This window comes from Zingiber officinale, chromosome 4A, assembly GCF_018446385.1.
Source record: "Zingiber officinale cultivar Zhangliang chromosome 4A, Zo_v1.1, whole genome shotgun sequence".
Lineage (NCBI taxonomy): Eukaryota > Viridiplantae > Streptophyta > Magnoliopsida > Zingiberales > Zingiberaceae > Zingiber > Zingiber officinale.
Window position 1 is genome coordinate 4,455,108 of NC_055992.1, and position 23,891 is coordinate 4,478,998.

At 41.2% G+C, this 23,891-nt stretch overlaps 3 protein-coding genes across 3 annotated transcripts; 2 read left to right on the top strand and 1 right to left on the bottom strand.

Moving 5' to 3' along the window:
- The first annotated feature begins 2,393 nt into the window (after nt 1-2,393).
- LOC121969333 (flavonoid 3',5'-hydroxylase 1-like) lies at nt 2,394-4,741 on the top strand. The gene is made up of 3 exons (XM_042519369.1): nt 2,394-3,119; nt 3,208-3,396; nt 3,822-4,741. The coding sequence occupies exons 1-3, from the start codon at nt 2,406-2,408 to the stop codon at nt 4,458-4,460; spliced, it is 1,542 nt and encodes a 513-aa protein (XP_042375303.1). The 5' UTR covers nt 2,394-2,405; the 3' UTR covers nt 4,461-4,741.
- Nucleotides 4,742-5,175: 434 nt separating this feature from the next.
- LOC121969334 (50S ribosomal protein 5 alpha, chloroplastic-like) lies at nt 5,176-6,136 on the top strand. The gene is made up of 2 exons (XM_042519370.1): nt 5,176-5,327; nt 5,666-6,136. Exons 1-2 carry the CDS (start codon nt 5,249-5,251, stop codon nt 6,022-6,024), a joined length of 438 nt encoding a protein of 145 aa, XP_042375304.1. The 5' UTR covers nt 5,176-5,248; the 3' UTR covers nt 6,025-6,136.
- Nucleotides 6,137-8,836: 2,700 nt separating this feature from the next.
- On the bottom strand, nt 8,837-9,277 carry LOC121969119 (calmodulin-binding protein 25-like). Its single transcript, XM_042519041.1, has one exon. It carries the CDS (start codon nt 9,275-9,277, stop codon nt 8,837-8,839), a length of 441 nt encoding a protein of 146 aa, XP_042374975.1.
- Between the last annotated feature and the right edge of the window lie 14,614 nt (nt 9,278-23,891).

Sequence of the window (23,891 nt, forward strand, 5' to 3'; positions counted from 1 at the left end):
ATCTTGAGAGATGCAGACGACGAAGGTAAATATTTCGGAACATGTGGAAATGGAAGTGCATATCTCGGGAAATGGATACATTTATGGCTCTTTAAAAGGTCGCCCGCTCTCACAGGTGCAGGTATGCACACACAAAATTCAACTTTTCCTTACGCCTTTCTTTATTTCAAGCAAACTCTAACTTGAGGGTCAGAGTAGCTTACCGGGACTCCTCTCTGGTGTCATTCTAACCTTCTTTTGGAGTGCTTTCCAAGTCCTTTCATCTTCCTCATCGACGATCTCAAGAGAGTGTGCATAATAGGTCATTTGTTGACTAGTGACTTAACTATTCATGATATTTAACTACACCACCAAATAATTAGGGTTCAATTTTCATGTAGGACACATTACTACTAATGAAGCTGAAACGCCACTTCAAAAGTTATCCTATTTTTTGAATTTACTTGGTGTATATAATGTGGGACCGGTTATTATATATATATATATATATATATATATATATATATATATATTCTCGATCTACTATTCGTAATTTATTGAACCGGCATCATCCACGTCGAGGTCGATCTTCATCCAAAAAATTTATATAAAATTCATCCAAACAAGTAATCCAAATACTTGTCAATTGTCTGACTTATTACTTGATTAATTAAAAATATCTTAAGAACAAGTAGTGTGGTCATATAGTTTTTATACCTACCTAACCTCCTAAATTAAATAATTTTGTTTTTTAGTACAATTAGAGGGAGAACCCTTTCGTGTTTCCAAAGTCAAGGCGAAAAACAAGGGAAAAAAATCAAAGTAAATGAGTTTTAGATCAATCCTATAGAAAAGGACGACATAAATTATTTCAAGTCAAAAGGTACTTGTAGATCGAGTTTAATTCTTTTTTTCTCACACCGAGAAGTATTTATGCTAATCGAAAGCTATGAATAATGCTAGCTAGCTAGCATGAGAGTGTTATTTTAAGAAAAGTGCTTAGGGTTGTTTACAAAGATCAACATAATATAAATAGGGTTGTAAATGAATCAAGTATTTGTGAACAAATTTAGTGTTCGACTTTATAAGAATTTGTTTATGTTCGTTCAATATACATAAGATTAATTAAACAAACAAACAGCTTGTTAAGCTAAATAAATAAGTTTAATGAGGCAATTTGTTCTACTTCTACCCATTGCGATATGGTTTCTATTTGATTAATGAGGCATGAGTACGGTAATGGTGACAGCCCAGAGCAGCCGGTCGTCGGTTCGAGACCTCTCTTTAATGAGGATATTAAATAGCTTTACAAGTGTTTATAAACAATCATTAATTATAGAAAAAAAACACTTCAAATTTTAATTCATACTGAATTTACTAATTAAAACGAGAATTTTAACACAACGATAAATTTATTATCGCGTGACATTGAGATTACTAATTTAAGTCACGGAAATAACCTCTCGTAAAATACAAGATTCAATATTTCCGAATCTTGAACTGACGGGGGCTTTCTGCATCGAATAATTCTTTCTTTATCATTGAATTTACTAATAAATCATGGTGAGACCATCAATTGACTGGCTCAGATACAATTTAATGATAAGTGGCCTTGCTATGAACTATGAAACCGCGGTTACATGGTTGTCGGGCAAACGTCCCGTAGCCAGCTTGGCCGGCGGCCACCTCGATCGCCTGTTCGAGCAACCGACAACCAGACACATGGGGGTCGTAAAACCGATTTGTGGTCCAGTACTTGAAGGCTTCATTTGTCTTCCCATAAGTTCTCTACTATGGCGATGCCAGGACTTTGTATCCTTGTCTTTCTTCATACTCCTCCAAAACGGATGGCCGACGCTGCTTCATTTTACATTTTAAACCTTAAAATATATGCAATCAGGAAAGCAGGCTCTTGTAGAGTGAAGCGCGCAAATTAAAAGATGTCACTTTCAATTTCACAAACCCGCAAATCATATTCCCAGCGGAAGAAAACGAGGGGGTTTTTGCAAAAAAAAAACGATGAATAGTATTAATAATAATTGATTTTCTTAATACATATTTGAGGATAAACGTGAAAAATGATTAATAATTTGACGATAATTAAGACACTAAACTTGACATGCACTCATCTACCTTTTTTACTATAGAAAAAGTTCGATGACGACATCATGATTTAGAAATTAAACTAACCCAACTCAAAAACCCATTTTCATATATTTTATTTTATTTAGAATATTAGAAGGATCTATTCCATTAACGTCCACTGAAATTCAATTAGTCAATGTTTGCATTAATTGATGAATTGGTAAAGGGTCAATTTACAGCGGACTATTTTCTTTGATGAATTAATTTTTTTTTTAATTATCTTTTTGGGCGTCTATTTATGTGGCTTTAGCTGATGCCTTAACAACGGCAGTGATTGAGTAATGGCTGCCGCCCGCATGGACTCCTACCTTTTGGGCGGCGGCGCCCTCTTGCTCGCCCTCCACCTCCTCCTCAGCCGGTGGCTTCTCAGCAAGCCCCGGTCGCGCCTCCCGCTGCCGCCGGGGCCTCGCGGCGTGCCCGTGCTCGGGGCCCTCCCCCTCGTCGGCGCAAGCGCGCACTCGAACCTCGCCCGGCTCGCCGACCACTACGGCCCCATCATGTCGCTCCGCCTCGGCTCCCACCTCTGCGTCGTCGCCTCCGACGCCTCCTCCGCCCGCGCCTTCCTCAAGACCGCCGACGCGCAGTTCGCCCACCGCCCCGACCCCATCAGCGCCCGCGACACCAGCTACCAGCGCCAGAACCTGGTCATGTCCGACGCCACCCCGACGTGGAAGCACATGCGCAAGCTGTGCAGCCTCCACCTGCTCGGAGGCAAGGCCCTCGCCGACTGGGCCCCCACGCGCCGCGCCGAGTTCCGCCGCCTCGTCGACGCCCTCCGCCGCCTCCACGACGCCGGCCAGCCGGTCCCCATCTTCGACCTGCTCATCTGCACCCTCGCCAACGTGGTGGGGACCATCGCCGTCGGCGGAAGGGTCTTCGACGACCACGGCGACGAGTCCAACAAGTTCAAGGACGTGCTCTCCGACATGCTGACCGGCGGCGCGCAGTTCAACGTCGGCGACTTTTTCCCCTCCATTGCGTGGATGGACCTTCAGGTACCGATCGAAAACAATCCGTGGGATCGCACTAAATAGCATTGAAATTGTATTCCCAATCAAAAATCCACTCCACGATCATCCGTAGGGTATTCAAGCGAAGATGCTCAGCGTGCACAAGAGATTTGACGCCCTGGTGTCGAGGTTGTTCGAGGAGCACCAAAGAACAAGGGAGAGTCGCCGTGGCGCCCCCGACTTCGTCGACAAAGTGATGGCCAACAAGGTGTCGGAGGACGGCGCCACCATCTCCGAGGTCAACGTCAGAGCCCTCATTTTCGTAAGTCTTCTTTGCACGAACAGAAGAGCACTCGGGATGATATGCTGAAGAAAAAAAATTTTTAAAAAAATTTAAAAATAAATATATAAAATCATTATCCACCGTTTTATTTCTTTTTGGTCTCATCACAAATGTTTATTCTTAAATTTTTCCTTGAATTTTTTTTTTTTTAGCATATTATTTTTCTCATTTTATTATCCTGTTTAATATCTCTCGTCATCGTTATGTCATCGCCATGTCATCTCTGTCGTTTTCTTTACTCAGCATAAAATATTGTTAAAGATTAAAAAATAGGAAGAGTGATAATTGACATGCCGACGGCCATTTTCATCTATTGACTTTGTTGTCCGATGGGAATCTCAGTTGGATCTCCCAATTAAAAGTAAACGCCGTAATCGAATGAATCTATAAACAAAATGGTCCAGGACCTGCTCACTGCTGGCACTGACACGTCATCGGTCGTTGTGGAATGGACCCTCGCGGAGTTGCTGAGGAACCCGGCGATCCTCCGCCGCCTGCAGGCCGAGACGGAGGCGGTAGTGGGGCGCGACCGCCTGCTCGAGGAGTCCGACATCCCCAATCTGCCGTACCTTCAGGCGGTGTGCAAGGAGGCGCTGCGCCTGCACCCGTCGACGCCGCTGATGCTGCCCCACTTCAGCCACGAGGATTGCGAAGTGGGCGGGTTCTTCATCCCCAAGCACACGCGGCTTCTGGTCAACGTGTGGGCCATCGGCCGCGACCCCGCCGTGTGGGAGAACCCGCTGGCCTTCGACCCCGACCGATTCCTCCCCGGCGGGAAGGGAGAGCGGTACGACCCTCTGGGCAGCGACGGCAACTTCGCGTTCATCCCCTTCGGGGCGGGCCGGCGGTCGTGCGCAGGCAAGCTGGTGGGGATGCTGTTCGTGCAGTACCTGATGGGCACGCTGGGGCACGCCTTCGACTGGGAGCTGCCGGAGGGGGAGGAGGAGATCGACATGGAGGCAAAGCCGGGGCTGGCGCTCCCCAAGGCCGTGCCGCTCAAGGCCTTCGCCCGCCCGCGCTTGTCGCCGGCGGCGTATGCTTGAACACGGAGCAGAATTCCGGCGAACGTTAATTCCTCGATCGGCATAATGTGTTATAGCGAATAATAGTAAAAAATATAATAATAGATCAGCCGATCATTTAGATTCAAGAAAAAAAAGTTTGTGATTCTATAGATATTTTTATTGTTCCCTAAGTTTTAAGATATGTACCGTCTTATATTGTTGCCACAACAATATAAATGGATTCGGGTTATTTGGAAGAAAAAAATTTGTAAACTTTAGTTGTGAAAATGAAAGATGGATATGCCTATTCTGCTATTCTATTAGACTTTTGTAGCTTTTCCATGTTTTCCATTTTCATAAAAGGTGCTCTTCTGAATTCTGATTCTTAAAGATCTGTTTTACGTTCTTTCATGATGATGTAATAGCTAGCACATAAGATATTGATATCATTAGATCCAGGTTCGAATCTTGACATAATCGAGATAAATGTTTTCCTTATGTACTAGTTACTATTCCTAAGATTAATAGTTGTCCATAATTTACCTCTTTCGTATTGGTCCTGAGATAAATTAGCAACCTCTTCTATATTGATCCTGAGACAGATTAACAGAGATGTTGAGGATGATCATATTCATCTTTTATCTTTTACCACCTTGAATGATCTGTTTTATTGAATAAACGGACCACTAAGCTACGATTTCATTTTAAGCAAATGGATCCGGATCGCACTGCTAAATGGACCCGGACGAAGCCCTTTAGCCCGATAAAGACTCCTTAAATATCGGTCTTATCCTCGCGGGTGCGGCCCATCCACTTGGGAGGCGGATATGGCTCGTCTTCTCCCTTGCCTCTCCTTCGGTCCTTCGTCTCCCTTTGCTTCAACGCATTCCATTTCGCCAGTTCCAAGTAAGTAATCTCTCGGCGCCTTTCTTCGATCTATCAGCCGCATGGTTTCTCTGGTGAAATCTTGAATCGATCTGTTTCTTTTGCTGCTGGAACTTATTCCTATTTGGGGAATTTCTGCAAACATTTGGTGCGTCTTTTTTTTTTTTTTTTCTCTGGTTCCTTGTTTTCGCACCAGATCTTCTGTTCTTTCTTCTCGGTTACTTCATATTTGATTAGGTATAGATTTCGGCCGATGATTTTTTCCATTTGCTTAAATCTCTCCGTGTTCTAGTTCTTGTTATTGGAATGTTCGGATCTTTTCTTTTTTCTGATTTGATTTACACAATTTTTGGCTGCAGTTTTAGTTCTGAGGTTGCAAAGGCACATCATCCCGCAGCCAAGATCCTTCAATGGAGTAAGAGTCTCCTCGCCTTCTTCTTTGGTGGATAGGAGGGTTTTAATTGCTCGTGCTTCATCGGAGACGGATGGGAATGAGGGTGGTGAACCTGGTGATACTCCACCAGAGCAATCCCAAGAGGCTGTGTCGGTGGAGAATCTTCCATTGGAGTCGAAGCTGCAACTGAAACTCGAACAGAAGTTGAAGATGAAGCTCGCTAAAAAGATTAGGCTTCGAAGGAAGAGGCTTTTGCGGAAGCGAAGAATGAGGAAGAAGGGGCGATGGCCGCCATCGAAGATGAAGAAGCTCAAGAATGTATAATCAGTGATGGTGTAGATTTCAGGTTGGAGTTCTTTAGCAGTTCTCCACTTCATTTTCTTGTATTTTGTAATGGTAAAAGTTTGCCTGAATCTTATTGCGTTTTGTTTCTCAACTTTCTTTGACTGCTTAATCATATAGCATTTGATTGATGAAATAGCCATAACCCATAAGTAGAATCTTAATGATTGTATAACAAAAGAGTCACAGTGACTGAAATTCTTTGTGATTGTAGAATGTATATATAACTGGCTTTAACCTCTCTTATTAGGAAACTGAATACATTGTTCTATTAGATTCATAAACACGAAGAGGTGCCAACAATTCATGTTATATATTCATTAGGAACTATATGTTGAGAAGTGAAGATCTTTCATATTTATAGATTTTGGTGACAAAAGTTCCAGCATCTTTATGTCAAGGATTTGCAAAGCCAAAGTTTAGACAAAAGAAATACATATAGGAATGAGGAGTCTGTATTGTTAGCAAATTTTCATTTTAGATTTCTCTAATAATTCTACAAGACATTGAGACAGAGAGTAATAACATTTGAACTACAAAATAAAGTTTAGCAGAGATATAACCTCATCATGAATGATCTACTAAAGAAAAAAACTGTTTATCTTTATTTCACAAGTAAATTCTGCCTGTTGCCGCTATCAGACTGTTGTTTGTCCGTCATTTGATTGGCTGGAGTTACCATTTGTAGCTTATGAGCATAAAGCAAACGGATTGCCGGTCATTAGATCTTAATACAACTTCGAAGCAGGATATATTGCTTGTTTTCTCATGATGTCAGTCATTGAACAATTTACCATGATTAGATCTTTGTTTCCCATTTTTCACATACTAGGATCATGTCTGAAATTGATAGAGATGGTATGCTGAGTAGATGGACCTGGTGTTGATTGTGTGAAGACTCTAAGTTAGAAAAGATGACTCCGAATGGTCCTGCATATCCAAAGGAGTGTTAGCAATCAAATCAGGGAGAGGGTCTCTGATATAAGCACTCCAACATTCAAGTCAGTGATCCAGTTGAAGACGATGAATAGTAAATGAACAATAGGATGAACAATAGCTACAAGTATGTAAAATTATATAGTGTTGCATAGCGTACCTGCATTTATAGACGAAGAACTCTTTTATTGTGTTATTGTTTGTCTATGCTTGAATCTCAAAGTACTTTTAAAAAAGGACAAACTATAAAGATGCTTTGACACCTTTCCTAAAATGGATCCACAATTCCTATGTTTGACAGGGTGGAAGTTTCTAATGTTCAACTTATATATAGAATATTCTTTTTCATAGGTAACATAAAATGCAAAAAAAGAATGTGAGGTCGTTGGGTTAAGAGACCCTTAATATGCGTAACTAGCCAACCGACCAAGCCTCTCATGTAGTTTGATCAGTTGTCGCTTGCAAGAGTGACCCGGTCGGATTTGAGGAGTGTTGTCGAGGACCCGTCCTTCGCTCGGCCTCTCCGTTTGGCACTAAAGTTTGGTTGGACCAAGTGTCCAATTTGTCCGATCAGATCATAGGTCCAGTCTACTAGATCACCCGACCAAAATAATTAATCGTGCTAGCCCCGAGTGATCAAGTGGACATTGCTTTAGATGGCGTTGACTCGGCTTAGAGTCTTATCAATATTGAAGAGCTCGACATCCGACCGGACCAAGGGACCAATCGAGTGATCTCTTTGTCAGTACGATCGTCTGAGTTGTCCCTGAATGGACTCGCAAAAAAGGGTAGACTATAAAGATGCTCTGACATTTTTCTTAAAATGGACTCACAATCCCTGTGTTTGATAGGATGGAAGCTTTTAATATTCAACTTGTATATAGAATATTCTATGTCATACGTAGTACAAAACGTAAAAAATGAATGTGAGGTCGTTGGGTTGAGGGGCCTTAATATGTGTAACTGGCCAATCTATTAAGCCTCTCATGTAGTCCGATCAGCTGTTGCTTACAAGAGCGGCCCGGTTGGATTTGAGGAATGTTGCCAGGGACCCGTCCTTCACTCGGCCTCTCTGTCTGGCATTAGAGTTTGGTCGGACCAAGTGTCCAATTTGTCCGATCAAATCATTGGTCTGGTTTGCTAGATTACCCGGCCAAAATAGTTAACCGTGTTAGCCCCGAGTGATGAAGTGGGCATTGCTCTGGATGGCACTGACTCGACTTAAGAGTCTTATCAATACTGAAAGGTTTGACATCCGATCGGACCAAGAGATCAATCGGGTGACCTCGCTGTCGGTACGATCATATGAGCTATCCCCGAATGTTAATCTTTTCTTATTTTTGACCGTCATATCAGTCGGCCTTCTAAATTTTAACCCGACTCAGGCCCCACCTTAGTCACCACACAATATCGTTTCCCTGGTTTTTTCACATACTACATTTGTATGCATTTATACACAATGTTATTTCCCTGGTTAGTTCCACTGTTCTAAGACTTCTGTGGTTAAAGGTCTCGTTGAGGACTTATAGTTCAGAGGAAGCTTAAAAAGAGAATTACAGTACATTCTTCCGTGGGGGTACCTTAAATCAATACAATCCGGTTTAAACAGTGGCAGTGCGTCAGAATCAAATTCGACCAGGTTGCTTTCTCGCCTCTTTAACTCGAGTATAACAATTATGGGAGGAGTCACCGAGTAAAGCAAAGAGAAACTGTTACATACCATGATAACGGAACGAGAAAAAAAAACACGTGATAAAGGAAGAAGACGGATTTAACACGTCCGATCCCCATCGGACGCCTTGGAAAGGTGCCCTAACGAAACAGCTGTAATCTGTTTTATTATACAAGCCGTTACGGATCACATAACGTCCTCAAGCGATGGGAAAATCGTCGGCAGCGGGACGAGGTCCGTCACCGGCTGCCGTCCAGCGATTTGGTCCAGGAACAGCGCCGACGTGTCGAGGGTTGGCAGGCGTATCTGCTGCGGCGCCGCCATGGGCGGCGGCGACGGCGGCGGCGGCGAGTCTGATGGCTCGAGCCCCGCCACGCCGGTGGCCTGCTGCACCATCTCCCGGAAGTTTGCGGGGTCGGCGCTGATGTAGGTGATCGGAGACCGGTTCGCCACCGCGCCTCCGCGCGGCTTCCGCTTGGGCTTGAAGATTTTCCCAGAGGTCGGCGCGCGGGGGTTCCGCCGGAGGGTGGCTGCAGGGGGAGGGGAGGAATCAGAGGAGAGGGAGACGCGGAGCGCGTGGGTGATGGCCTCGGCGTCGCCGGCGTAGGCGTCGGTGATCCACGCCATGGCGGGGGGCGGCGGCAACACTGGCGATTGAGTTGACTGTTGAGGTTGATTAAATAGGCAAATGAGGGGGTGACGACGGGAGGCGGAGCCATCGGGTTCATCGGGCCACGTGGCGCCACTCTAGTGGAAACGGATAACCGGGGTTTATGTCGCTGGGTTTGGTTTAAATTAATTATTTTTTTAAGTAGATTTAAATATGAAAAATGTTATTTAATATTATTAATTAATTAGGAGGATCAATCAGTGGTGCCGCATTTGGTGAAGGTATGAAGATTTTTGTCGCCAATTAATTAGTTAACACGAGCAAGTCGTTATTGGACGCATAAATAGATGGGTTTAAAATGATACATATTGACTTCTGAATGTAACGATAAAGAAGGACATCACAGATATCTAGAATATGTGCGTGCCCATTAATATGCTTTTTTATTAGCAACAACGTGACAATCTTTCAGGTATACTGACTTCAATTGTTTCAACCCTTTGAATTCTATTGTCGGCTTATTTAACGGCAAGTGGGCAGAGAAGAGGGTGGAGAGGGAGCAGAGACTCTTTGCGGTGGAAAGAAAATATCCATACTGCCCCTAGAGACACTGCCCCTTCCCCTCATTTCAACCCGGATTATATTTTTAGGATTTGAGATTTAGAGTTTTAGAATTTAAGGTTTAGATTTTTTTACATTAATTATCAATCTTTTTACACCCTATATATATATATATCCTAAATTTTAATCTCTATGCCCTAAAAATATAATTAGAGTTGTTGAAGTGAGAGGGGAAAAAAAATCAAAAATTTGTTGAAATATATCGAATCATATTGATTTAATGGTATATCAACAATTTTAGTCCGATATTATTTCGTACTAAATTTTCAGTATCAATATCTATAAGAGATTTATATTAAAAATTTTAGTATAATATACCGATATAAAATTTTACTATAAATAAATTTATATTATATCAAAAATTTGATATATCAAAATTTTAATATGATATACAATATGCAGTTTAGTATTCGGTATACCGTATTAAATTACTCCTAGAGATTATAATACCTCACAAGTCGAGATTTTGATCTCTCCCCTATGCTTCTATTGTGGTAAATAAGTGGGTTTTTCAAAATCCAAGCTTTACTTATGGAGAATTATTTTCCTAACCTTACGAATTCTACAAATAAAAAGAACTAAAGTAAAAGACATAGTAACATTGATAATGATATAGAAAATAAATGCATGAAATAGAGATGAAAAATTGGAATACAATGGAATTATCATCATCTCTATCTGATCCTCCTAATCCAATGATCCTTGAGAAGAAGAGAAGATTGATCTTTTAAAGGAATTAGGTTAACAATGTTGTAATCTTTACACTAATGAGAACGTAAAAATTCGCTAAGTACTTAATCTAACGGAGATCAAATCGAATACGTGGTGGACTTCGCTTTTGGCATAGCAAGCCTCCCACTGGAAGGCCCACACGATGGGCTATTAGCTCAGTGGTAGAACACGCCCCTGATAATTGTGTCGTTGTGCTTGGGCTATGAGGGCTCTCAGCCACATGGATATGTGTTCATCAGCGTCTGATCTGGAGATGTGGATCATCCTAGGCACATTAGCATAGCGTACTCCGCCTGTTCGAATCGGAGTTTGAAACCAAACTTCTCCTCAAGGGGATAGATGGGGCGATTCAGGTGAGATCCAACATAGATATAACTTTCTATTCACTCGTGGGATCCGGATGATCTGGAGGGACCATCGCAACTCCTCTCTTCTCGAGAATCCAGGCATCCCTTATCAGTGTATCCGTTATTAACTCATCAATAATAACCGCGTGAGTTAATTATTAGGTTTTACACGTGTAATAATTTAAACCCTCAATAAATATAAATTAGATCTACATGTCATAGATTCGAACACAAATCGCATATGAAATGGAATAAAATTCAACATTCCTGTCTTTCCCTTAGAATTTCCCGATGGTAAACAAGGCCTAAGGGTGAAGATCATTGACTTTTACATATAATCATAAAAATATTTTTGATAATTTACTCTAACTGCCTAGTCAAATTTTCAATTAAAATATCTGTCTAACTTTCATATTTATCAAGATATGACTTATTAATAGACTAATATGGGCCAATTGACTATTTAATTTTCTATGCTCTCTTACTTAACAGTCTAATGAATTCGTGATAAAATAATTTAAGGTTATGTCAATTTTAGAAATTCATAATTCTCTATTTATACTATGAAATTTATACATGAGAGCATGATTACACTTAGAAAACTACAAGTAATAGGATGAGTTAATTTGAAATGTCTAAGATGTCTAAGGTTATTAATATATTTGGATCAAAATTCACTAATAATTTTAGAAACCTTAAAATCATTTCAAATGAGGATCATTACTCTCGGAAATCTTCTTAGTGTAATCATGTCTTTAGATTTAGATTCGACCATTTAGAGATGTAAGTTTTTTAAATTTTCACAATTTTAGAATAATTTAGCACAAGCTCACTAAAAGACCTAAATTTTGTGAACAAAGTAAATAATACAAATAGACGGTAAAAGACAACACAAAACGAAGGAGAGAAAGAGGTAGCCGTAAAAGGAGGCTAGCAAATTGTATTATCAAGAAACTTAGGTTTACAAAATAAAAGGAAATATATATAGATAATAAAATAATAATAAAAGACTAATCTACATTTATATAATAATAATTTATCATATACTAATATCCTCCTCAAATTCACGATGCACTAACAGAAAGCATTGAGAGTTTGTCAACTAGAAATTGAAACTGTGCAGTGGAATACGCCTTGGTGAGCAAGTCTGTAATTTGCATGGAAGATGAGATAAATGACAAAGTGATAGTACCGTTCTGATAGTGATGGTAAGTGAAATGATAATCAATCTCGATATGCTTGGTGCGCTCATGAAAGATAGAATTACAAGTAATTTGAATGACACTGGAGTTGTCACAATGCATAGGGGTAAGGTTCAAGAGAAAAACACCTATATCAGCAAGTAGCTAACGTAACCAAATAATTTCAACAGTAGTAGAGGTCATAGCACGATATTCTACTTCGATAGAAAAATGAGACACAACATCTTGCTTTTAACTCTTCTAAGAGATATGGGAATCTCCCAAGAAAACACAATATCCTGTAGTAGGCTTACAATTTGTAAAATCACCACCCCAATCTGCATCTAAATAGGCACACAACTCAAAGGTAGAAGTAGAAGGATAAAGAAGACTATGAAACTAGGTACCTCGAAGATATCGAAGGATGCGAAGCATAGCTCCCCAATGTACTGAAGTGGGAGAAATAACAAACTGGCTAACAATATATACAGTATAAGCAATGCCAGGTCTAGTAATGGTGAGATATACTAGACTGTCAACTAGAGTGTGATATAAAAATGGATCTGGCAAGGGAACACTATCAGTAGAAGAGTACCGAGGATTAACCTCAAGCGGAGTATCAACAGTGCAATTGTCAGATAGATAAGCTTGCTCCAGAACGTCATCAATATATTTGGATTGCGAGAGAAGATAGCCACGAGGAGAATAAGCTACTTTAAGTCTCAAAAAATAATGTAGAGGACTCAAATCTTTCATAACAAACTCACGAGTCAAATGCAATTTCAACTCTTCTATTCCACTTAAATCATCCCATGTAATAATCATGTCATCAACATAAAGAGAAAGTAATGTGTTACCTAACGAAGTACAATGAACAAAAAAAGCAGAGTCATGCTGGTTTGGAAGAAAGCCAAGAGATCCAATCACAATGGATAACTTGTCAAATCAAACTCGAGGAGCTTGTTTTGTTAGAGTGTATACTAAAAGCCTAGCTTTTGTAAACATTTATTTTGAAATAAAGAGTCATATTGGTCAAAAATATCTACATTTATATGTTAAATGTAGTTGTTCAATTAATTTATATTGTACATAACATAGTGTGTGGTGTCACACACAGAAGATCATGTTATCAATTCCTTATAAATTATAAACAGTAGCTCACGACCGAGATGGAAAGGAACAAACCATCAGAACAGTCGTACTGTAATTAGGTATTAGTTTATCTTAACTATATAATTACACTAGTACACTCTAAGTGTATTGAGTAGGACCATTTAAGGTAAGTTTTTTTTATACTGACTTAATAAAAGAACTAGACCTTAATTATTATGGAAGTGTGTGCTCTTAATCCTAATATAATAACAAGCACATATATTTAGTATTTATTTCTTTGACTTATCAAAGGGTGAGATTTAGTTCGATAAATCAATAGGTCTGATAAGTTAGGAAATGATATTACTTATAGTGTGTGTTGTTGATTATAGAAGAAAACTGTGCCCTAGTAATCTAGGTTGATAATGTCCTCAAGAGGAGCTTATAAGGATTGTCATGTTAAACCCTACAGGTGGACTTAGTTTGACATGACGATAAGGTTGAGTGGTACTACTCTTGGACTAAGACATTAATTAAAATGAGTTGTTGGTAACTCAATTAATTAGTGGGCATCCGATATCTTAAACACAAGGAGATTAACACACTCATGATAAAAAGGAGCTCATAATGTAATTTGAGATTAGTGTGATAGTGCAATAATAACTCTCTAGTGGAATGAGTTATTATTGATGAACTTGAGTTGTGTGTTCGGGGCGAACACGGGATACTCGAGCTCGTCGGGAGGCCAAAACCAATTTCTCCTCTAGGTCCCTGTTGTAGCCTCATTAATGTCTCATATCCACTCATGAAAAGACCATCTTGGTGTCCAAGAGGGGGCCGACCCATGGCTTGGTGACCAAGCCATAGGGTCGGCCACTTCCTCCTCAAAGGGGTCGGCCTCTTGCTTGGTGCCCAAGCAAGAAGGGGGTTGGCCACATAATTCAAAGTATGAGGGGTGTTTTGAATTTTTAAAATCTTCTCTTTGTAGATATCTACAAGTTTTAAAAGAGAGATTTTAAAATTATAAAACTTTTCTTATTTGAATTAGGCCACATGGTTTAAAAGAAAGTTTTAAAAGTTTTAAAATTTTCCTTTTTTAACCATCCACATGGTTTTTGAAAAGAGAGTTTTAAATTTAAAACTTTCCTTTTTTGTAACCATATTTAAAAAGGAAATTTTAAATTAGAAGTTTTAAATCTTAAAACTTGTTTTAAAAATTTTAAAACATCCACATTAGGAAATTAAAAGAGAGCTTGTAAAATTTTATAAGAGCTTTCCTTCTTTGCTTATAAAATTTTTACAAGATATATTTTTCTTCTTTTAAGGGTCGGTCACCCTGCTTGGTGCCCAACAAAGGGGCCGGCCATTCAATCAATTAAGAGGAGAAAAAGGAATTAAAAAGGAGGAAAGTAAAACAAGAGGAAGATTTTAATCTTTTATAAAAATCTTTCCTTATTTGTCTTAGGCAAGTATTATAAAAGAAGGGGAGGAAAGGCCTCATAATACATCAATTCTTATTCTCTTGCTTGTGCTCTCTCTTGTGGCCGACCCTTTCCCCTTTCCTTTCCCCTTGCTCTCTTTTGTTCTTTGGTGGTGGTTGTGGCCGAAACTTAGAGAAGGAGGAGGAGCTTTTGGGTGGTGTTCATCTTAGAGGTTCGTCGCCCACACAACGTCCAAGAGGAGGCGAGGAATACAGCAGAAGATCAAGAAGTCGTTGTTAGGACCAAAAGTAGCTAGAGGGGGGGTGAATAGCTCGTCGCGTTCGCTCGGTGCTCGGCGTTGCTTGTTCCTTCAAAGATGTGCAGCGGAAATACAAAGAACAATCACACAACGCTAACACGGTTGGTTTACTTGGTATCCACCTCACAAGAGGTGACTAATCCAAGGATCCACACCAACACACACACCCTCCACTAAATAAAACTCTCCTTTATGGTAACTACCAAGGGCGGAGAAGCCCAACAAGACTCAATACACGAAGAGAGGGAAAGGATACAAGAAATACAAGCTTACAAGCTTACAATGAGTATAAACCCTAACCCTAGCTTCTCTTCTTGGCTTTGATCTACCTCTTGACTTGGAAAACTTCCAAGATCCTTCAAGAACTGGCGATCTGAGCTTTGTGAGTGCTGTGGAGGAGCTGGCGAGAAATCTGGAGTGAATCGGAGAAGAGATACCGCAGCCATCGCACGCCTGCAGCTATAAACGACGCCAACGGTCGGATCCCGATCGATTCGAATGTTCCCAATCGATCGGGGAGGCTTTGGATCGATCCATGGATCGATCCAGAGCGCCTCTGTGCTCTGGGAAACACGCCTGGATCGATCCACGGATCGATCCAGCGCTTATCGCGCGAAGCAGCCGCGTCCCAATCGATCCACTGATCGATTGGGACATCTGGATCGATCCACGGATCGATCCAGAGGCTTTCTGTTCGCTGGGAGAAGCCTGGATCGATCCACTGATCGATCCAGCTCCTGGATCGATCCCCTGATCGATCCAGTACTTGGTTTTTGCCCAAAACCAAGTTCCAAGACTCCCAAACCAACATCCGGTCAACCTAGACCTGTTGGTACATCATGCCTAGCATCTGGTCACTCCCTTGACCTGCCAGGACTTCCCACCAAGTGTCCGGTCAATCCCTTTGACCCACTTGGACTTTTCTCGTCGTGCCAAGTATCCGGTCACTTCCTTGACCTACTAGGACTTCCACCAGATGTCTGGTCAATCCCTTTGACCCATCTGGATTTCCTCGTGCCAAGTATCCAGTCAATCCTTTGACCTACTTGGACTTCCCAACACCGGATGTCCGATCATCCTTGATCCATCTGGATTTTCCCTGCCTGGCTTCACTCACCGGGACTTTCACCTAGCTTCACTCACTAGGGTTTTCCATCCGCCTAGCTTCACTCACTAGGGCTTTCACCGCTTCACTCAACGGGACTTTCACCTAGCTTCACTCACTAGGGTTTTCTCTGCCTGCTTCACTCACTGGGACTTTCACCTAGCTTCACTCACTAGGGTTTTTCACCTGGTTTCACTCACCAGGACTTTCACCTAGCTTCACTCACTAGGACTTTCACCCAGCTTCACTCACTAGGGTTTTCCTACTGCCTAGACTTCCCAGTCAAGTATCCGGTCAACCTTGACCTACTTGACTCTTCTTCAATCAATTTCTTATTGTCAAACATCTAAACTCAAACCAAGACTCAGCTTGGTCACCCAGTCAACCTTGACCCGAGGGATGTTGCACCAACAATCTCCCCCTTTTGATGTTTGACAATACCACAATAACACTTACAATACCACATGTAAGTTAGGCTAATCCTATAGCCTCAATCTTCATGCCACTAGGTAATGAACATATAAATTAAGCTCTTCATTCTCCCCTACGAGGGCACACTCCTCTAGGTAATGAAAGTCTAACTTACACCCATTCATAGGTCCTTTCATTCTCCCCTATTGGCACACATCAACCCATCTTTGGGCACACATCAACCCATGCCCCAATTTTGGGTACACATCAACAAATCCATTTGTTGACGACTCTCCCCCTGAAGAGTTACTCATCATTGTTCACAACATCACTCGTTGTGATCAACACGATAATGAAGGTCCCATACCCTTCATTTATCCTTAACTTCTCCCTCAATGTAGACAAATACCCAACCTTGAGCATTATCTAACCACTTGAGTTCCCACTTGAAATAATGGGGATATCCACTCCCCATTTCAAGTTCAAAAGCTCATACATGAGCATTTTCTTTAAAGAAGGTTAACCACCTTCCAAGGTTCATGAAAAGTAATTTTTCATGTCTTTAAAGAGTCCCTCCCCCTAAAGACATGGTGGTGACTTCTGTCATTGCACCAACAATGACTTGGAATCCCTAAACCTTTAGGAAATCCAAATTTAGAAGTTTTGATGTTCAAATACTCAAAATTTGAAACAAACCTCAACCTAAACTTCAATGAAGCCTTCCTTAACCAATCCATCCTTGTTTTCACATGAAAACACCCTTTAAATGTATACAAATGTATTTTAGGGGTTTGGAATGGTTACCTAGACTCAAAGAGGTTCAGAGATGCTGAAATCAAGCCTTCCCAGCCAAAATCAGCAACTTGGATCGATTGGAGTTGGGTTCCAATCGATTGAACCTTTCTGAATCGATCCACTGATCGATTCAGACTACCTGGATCGATCGGCTGATCGATCCAGAGACTTGCCTTCTGAATCGATCCACGGATCGATTCGGGCACTCCAATCGATCCATGGATCGATTGGAGCTCTGATAGTTGCTGAAATTCCATTTCAGTCAATTTCAGAAACCCCTAGAAAATTCTACAAAAATCCAAAAATCATGAAATTTCGTGTAGATGTTATTTAGGGCATATACTATCAAAGAAAAATAGTTTTTTATGAAAATACATCATATTTTCAAAGATTGACACAAACTTGAAAATTTGCAAAAACTTTAGTGTTTTTCTTCAAGTTTGTGTCTAACTATTCAATGGTGATTACTATCAAAAGATAGCCTTCACCAAGGTTTTCCAAAAACATTTTAAAAACATTTTCAAAACCAATATCCCATCATGTTCCTTGGGCATAATGCACATGATTTGTACATTAGCTTTCCCAATGATGGGAAAACACATAACTATGTGTTTTGATGAACCTAAAACTCAAAAGAATGCACTAAATCAACATCTTGAGCTTTGTTCATCATCCTAACATCTCACTTGTATCTAATGTGCACTAATCACATACAAGTCACCTTATAGTCTTTGTGAAATGTAGATTTTGGTTTTTGCCCTAATCTAGGGATCATGCATATCTATCTAGGCATTTTAGAAATATTAGACATCCACCTAGGATGTCACTTGTCAATAAGTGTCGTTAAATGCCATTTGTCCTTAATTACAAAGAATTAAATTTAACGCATGATTATGTTATGGCATACATCAAAGTAAAATAATTTTCAAAAGAAAAATATTCTATAACTACATGATGTATGAATGTCATGACATGGTATTTTTAGATTTTTCATAATAAAACATGAATGCAAAACTAGACATGATGTCATGGCATATGATGGGCAAACAATCATGGCAAGATTTAGCATACATAAAATATACCTAGATTAACTATCTAAGTATCCTTAAAGTCTTAGCTAAACTTACAACTTAAACCTAGATTGCCTTAAAGTGCTTCAAGAGAATGCCAAAGCCTAAATTGGCATTTCTAATTTCCTTGATTTAATGTATGCCAATTGAAACTAAACATGTCCTCAAATGTTGGCATATTCCATTTTTCCTCAAGAGTGATTACATAAATCAAGGCCCGGATTGTCTTAAATTTCCAAGAGAATACCAAAATCCCAACTTGGTACTTCTCAAGGTTTTCCCAATTTGTGCCATTTTAAGATAAAATCAGTTTTTCACCATTAGACACATTTTACTCTTTCAAGGAGTAATCAATAGGTCCATTTCATTTTCAAAGGTTAACTAAAACCTTGAAAATGCTCCTTGAGTGTCAATTTCCTCAAAGTTGGGTTAACTACCCTTCTAATCGGAGTTGACACTCTCTAACCCATCTATGGGGTAGAGAAGATGCTCCTAGGAACCCAACACCTATTGGTGCTCCTTGGATGCTCTAGGTACTCACTAGGGATAACTTCCCTGGATACCTTCCTAGTGACCTTGTTGGGCTTCTTAGAAGCCTTGGTCACATTTTCTAGGTCAACTCTAGGGATAGCCTCCCTTGTGACCTTGTTAGTGACTTTCTTAGACTTCTTAGAAGTCTTAATCACTTTGGTTGCAAAGATACTTCTAGGGATATCTTCCCTTGTATCTTTGACTTGACCTCTAGACTTAGGGTTTGTTCCATAGCTATATGGAACCCTATGATAACTAGGCACATCCTTTTTAGCTTTGGGTTTGTATCCCAAACCTCTATAGCCATTGGATGACCTTTGTGCACCTAGCCCTAGGTATTGCTCATTTTGCCCTTTAAGGATATTCTCCATCCTTTTTAGGGTCTTTTCTAGTTTGTCAAGTCTTGACCTCAAGACTTGATTTTCTATCATTAAATCCTTAGGTTTTGGTCCATGAGCATTTTTGATCTTGGGCATGTGTCTATTTTCCTTAGTGTTCCCGCCCATGTGTCTATCTACCTTCCTAACCTTAGGTTGGGTAGTTTTGGCATGTAGGGCCACATGTTTTTCCTTAAAGCCCTCATGCTTTCTATTCTTATGGTAAATTGCATTAAAATGATATAAGTTAGAACTATCATGCTTTTTACCATAATGTAAAGGGGTAGGCTCAATAAATGTTACCTTCTTCTTTACCTTGGAGGCTCCCCCTTGACGAATGCCTCCTTGAGCCTTGACCATCTTCTTCCCCTTGGGGCATTGACTTCGGTAATGCCCCTTTTGATTGCAAGAGAAGCATATAATATGCTCCTTGCTCTTCTTTGTGTTGGGGATGATCTCCTTGGGCTTCGCCTTGCCCTTTTGTGCCACTTGGCCCTTCTTCTTGGCCAATTTAGGGCACTTGCTCTTGTAGTGCTCATGTTCCCTACACTCAAAGCATATAATATGATTTTTATTTTTAATTGAAATATTTATACCTTTGCTTGTAGGGGTGGCATCTTTTCCTTTGGATCCGGAGATAGAAGCTTCCTCTTGATCCGATCTTGATTCTCCTCCATTTGATTTTTCTTGACTCGTGGAGGTAGAAGCTTCTTCAATCTCTTCATCTCTTGACCCGGATGTAGAAGCTTCTCCTTCTTCTTGATCCGGTGTCACCAAGGATTGCTCTCCCTCAATCCTAGAGGTGGAGGCTTCATCATCTTGAATATGAAACAAGGAGTATGCTCCCTCCTTGTTCCCTTCGTTGCATTCCCTTGAGGATGAAACTTCTTGGATTTCCTCTTCCTCGAAGGTTGAGCATCTCTCAACCTCGGAGCCCTCCTCTTGGTCTTGCTCCAAAGAGTCACCCTCTCTGGATACTTCTTGCTCTTGTACAGTGGAGGGGATCTCTTCATGAAGCTTGGCCAATTTGCTCCATAATTCCTTTGCATCTTCAAATTCTCCAATTTTGCAAAGGATGGTGCTTGGCAATAAATTTACCAAGAGCTTGGTCACTTTATCATTGGCCTCGCACCTTTGGACTTGCTCTTTGCTCCACTTGCTCCTCTTGAGAACTTTGCCCTTTGAATTTCTTGGAGCCTCGAAGCCTTCCATTAGAGCAAACCATTGCTCTATCTCCATCATAAGAAAATTTTCAATTCTTGATTTCCAAGAATCGAAACTCGTGGAAGTGTATGGTGGAGCCACCCTTGTGTCAAATCCAAGTCCATCTTGGAATTGCATCTTGAAGTTGAGCTTTTTGATATCTTTGACTTTGACAATTTTTGCTTCAACTTCTTCACCCTCTAGCTTTTCTTGTTATGCTTGACCCTTCCGGCGATGATTCCAGTGAAGAGCGGCCTCGCTCTGATACCACTTGTTAGGACCAAAAGTAGCTAGAGGGGGGGGTGAATAGCTCGTCGCGTTCGCTCGGTGCTCGGCGTTGCTTGTTCCTTCAAAGATGTGCAGCGGAAATACAAAGAACAATCACACAACGCTAACACGGTTGGTTTACTTGGTATCCACCTCACAAGAGGTGACTAATCCAAGGATCCACACCAACACACACACCCTCCACTAAATAAAACTCTCCTTTATGATAACTACCAAGGGCGGAGAAGCCCTACAAGACTCAATACAAGAAGAGAGGGAAAGGATACAAGAAATACAAGCTTACAAGCTTACAATGAGTATAAACCCTAACCCTAGCTTCTCTTCTTGGCTTTGATCCGCCTCTTGACTTGGAAAACTTCCAAGATCCTTCAAGAACTGGCGATCTGAGCTTTGTGAGTGTTGTGGAGGAGCTGGCGAGAAATCTGGAGTGAATCGGAGAAGAGATGCCGAAGGAAATGAACGCCTGCGGCCTTTATCGACGCCAACGGTCGGATCCCGATCGATTCGAATATTCCCAATCGATCGGGGAGGCTTTGGATCGATCCACGGATCGATCCAGAGCGCCTCTGTGCTCTGGAAAAACGCCTGGATCGATCCACGATCCACGGATCGATCCAGAGGCTCTCTGTTCGCTTAGGAGAAGCCTGGATCGATCCACTGATCGATCCAGCTCCTGGATCGATCCACTGATCGATCCAACACTTGGTTTTTGCCCAAAACCAAGTTCCAAGCCTCTCAAACCAACATCCGGTCAACCTTGACCTGTTGGTACATCATGCCTAGCATCTGGTCACTCCTTTGACCTGCTAGGACTTCCCACCAATTGTCTGGTCAATCCCTTTGACCCACTTGGACTTTTCTATTCATGCCAAGTATCTGGTCACTCCCTTGACCTACTTGGACTTCCATCAGATGTCTGGTCAATCCCTTTGACCTATCTGTATTTCCTCGTGCCAAGTATCCAGTCAATCCTTTGACCTACTTGGACTTCCCAACACCAGATGTCCGATCATCCTTGATCCATCTGGATTTTCCCTTGCCTGGCTTCACTCACCAGGACTTTCACCTAGCTTCACTCACTAGGGTTTTCCATCTGCCTAGCTTCACTCACTAGGGCTTTCACCTGGCTTCACTCACCAGGACTTTCACCTAGCTTCACTCACTAGGGTTTTCCTTCTGCCTGGCTTCACTCACCAGGACTTTCACCTAGCTTCACTCACTAGGGTTTTCACCTGGTTTCACTCACCAGGACTTTCACCTAGCTTCACTCACTAGGACTTTCACCTAGCTTCACTCACTAGGGTTTTCCTTCTGCCTGGCTTCACTCACCAGGACTTCCCTGTCAAGTATCCGGTCAACCTTGACCTACTTGACTCTTCTTCAATCAATTTCTTATTGTCAAACATCTAAACTCAAACCAAGACTCAGCTTGGTCACCCAGGTCAACCTTGACCTGAGGGATGTTGCACCAACAGTCGTTGCATACAAAGAAATGTATAACTAGTAATTATTTTCCGCATCATGCTAGTTTTTCTTTGTATGAATTCCAAACACAAGAGGCATATGATTCTAGAGTTTCGAATTTGTGATTCGAGTTTGTGTTTTTTTTTCGAATTTGTGATTTGATTGTTCTTTTTGGTTAAACCTAGAGTTATATAAGGAAATTAAATATTAGATTTCTTTAAAAGGCTTTGTCTAGGCGGTGGTGGATGATCTCATACCCAAGAAGGACTAGTGTCTCGCCATGCAGTCCTTGAAGCCAATTTTGGAAATTAATATTTAATTGAATTTATAACATAGGTGGATTTGGATCAATAATATTAAGCATCGTTTGCGATCCAAATCTAAACCATTAAGAATAGATAAGTTAAATTTGGAATCAATAATGTTAAGTTCCGTTTACGATTCCTAATTTAATTTCTAAAGAACACAATAGGTTATTTAGGAAATGTTCGACACTTGTATAAAATTTTTGTACAATGGAACCGGTACGATCTTCTGAGGACCAACCAACATGTTTAAGGCCATAAAGACATGCTTTAATCTGTAAACTTCACCAAGGTTGTGAGTGACACCTGGTGGAGGCACCATGTAGACTTCTTTTTGAAGATTTCTATTTAAAAAAGTATTTTTAACACCCATCTGAAAAATAGACCACTAACGAACTAATGCAACTGCAATGAGAATATGAATAGTAACTGTTGGGACCTTGACACCGCTAGAGGGGGGGTGAATAGCGTCTCACCCAAAACGTCGCTTCCTACAATGGTTAGTATGCACAACAGAAATATAAGACAAACACTAACAAAAGAAGGCAAACCTAACACGTTGTTTAACGTGATTCAGAGATGAAACTCCTACTCCACGGCTGTCCGTAAGGTAGACGATCCTGATCCGTCGGTGGATGACTCCCCGGAAAACCTCCGGCTAGCTCGAGTAGCTCCTTGTGGGTGGAGAAACCTCACCACAAACTCGCACAAGCTCTTGATCACTCAAGAAGACCTTGGAGACTCCAATAGGGGTTAACCACTTCTATTTTCGTTAACTTTGGCCAAGCACCCCGAGCTCTATTAAATAGAGCTCCGGAGGAAACACCTAGCTGTGTTTCCCGCCACCAGTCGACTGGTAAAATCACCAGTTGACTGGTACTAAGTGGAATTCGACCGTTACAGACCACTGGCTTGATACCAGTCGACTAGTAAAAGTACCAGTCGACTGCTCCACATGGGTTGAGTGAACAGAGACATTCTGTTCGCTAGCAGTCGACTGATGAAAATACTAGTCGACTGCCACAATAACTACTACAGTACTTGTACAGTAATTGCTAAAGTAAACCCCTAAACCTAGAATTTTATCCTAAGTACAATCTCTCATGCACTCGTCCTTGCCCGCATAACCTAGATCGACCTAGTCTTCTAGCCTCCTCCATCAGCCTCATGTCCCTCGGATACCTCTTCATCATTCACGCCTTACCTTTTGGAGCTTCCTTCAGCCTTGTTCTTGTTGTCAGGTCTTCCTTTGCCAAGAGGTCGCACCTCCGGGACTTCATCCATTGCCAAGTCACACTTAGACTTACATTGCCAAGACTACATGTTTGGACTTATACCGTTAAGACTCACCCTTGGACTTACCTCCTTT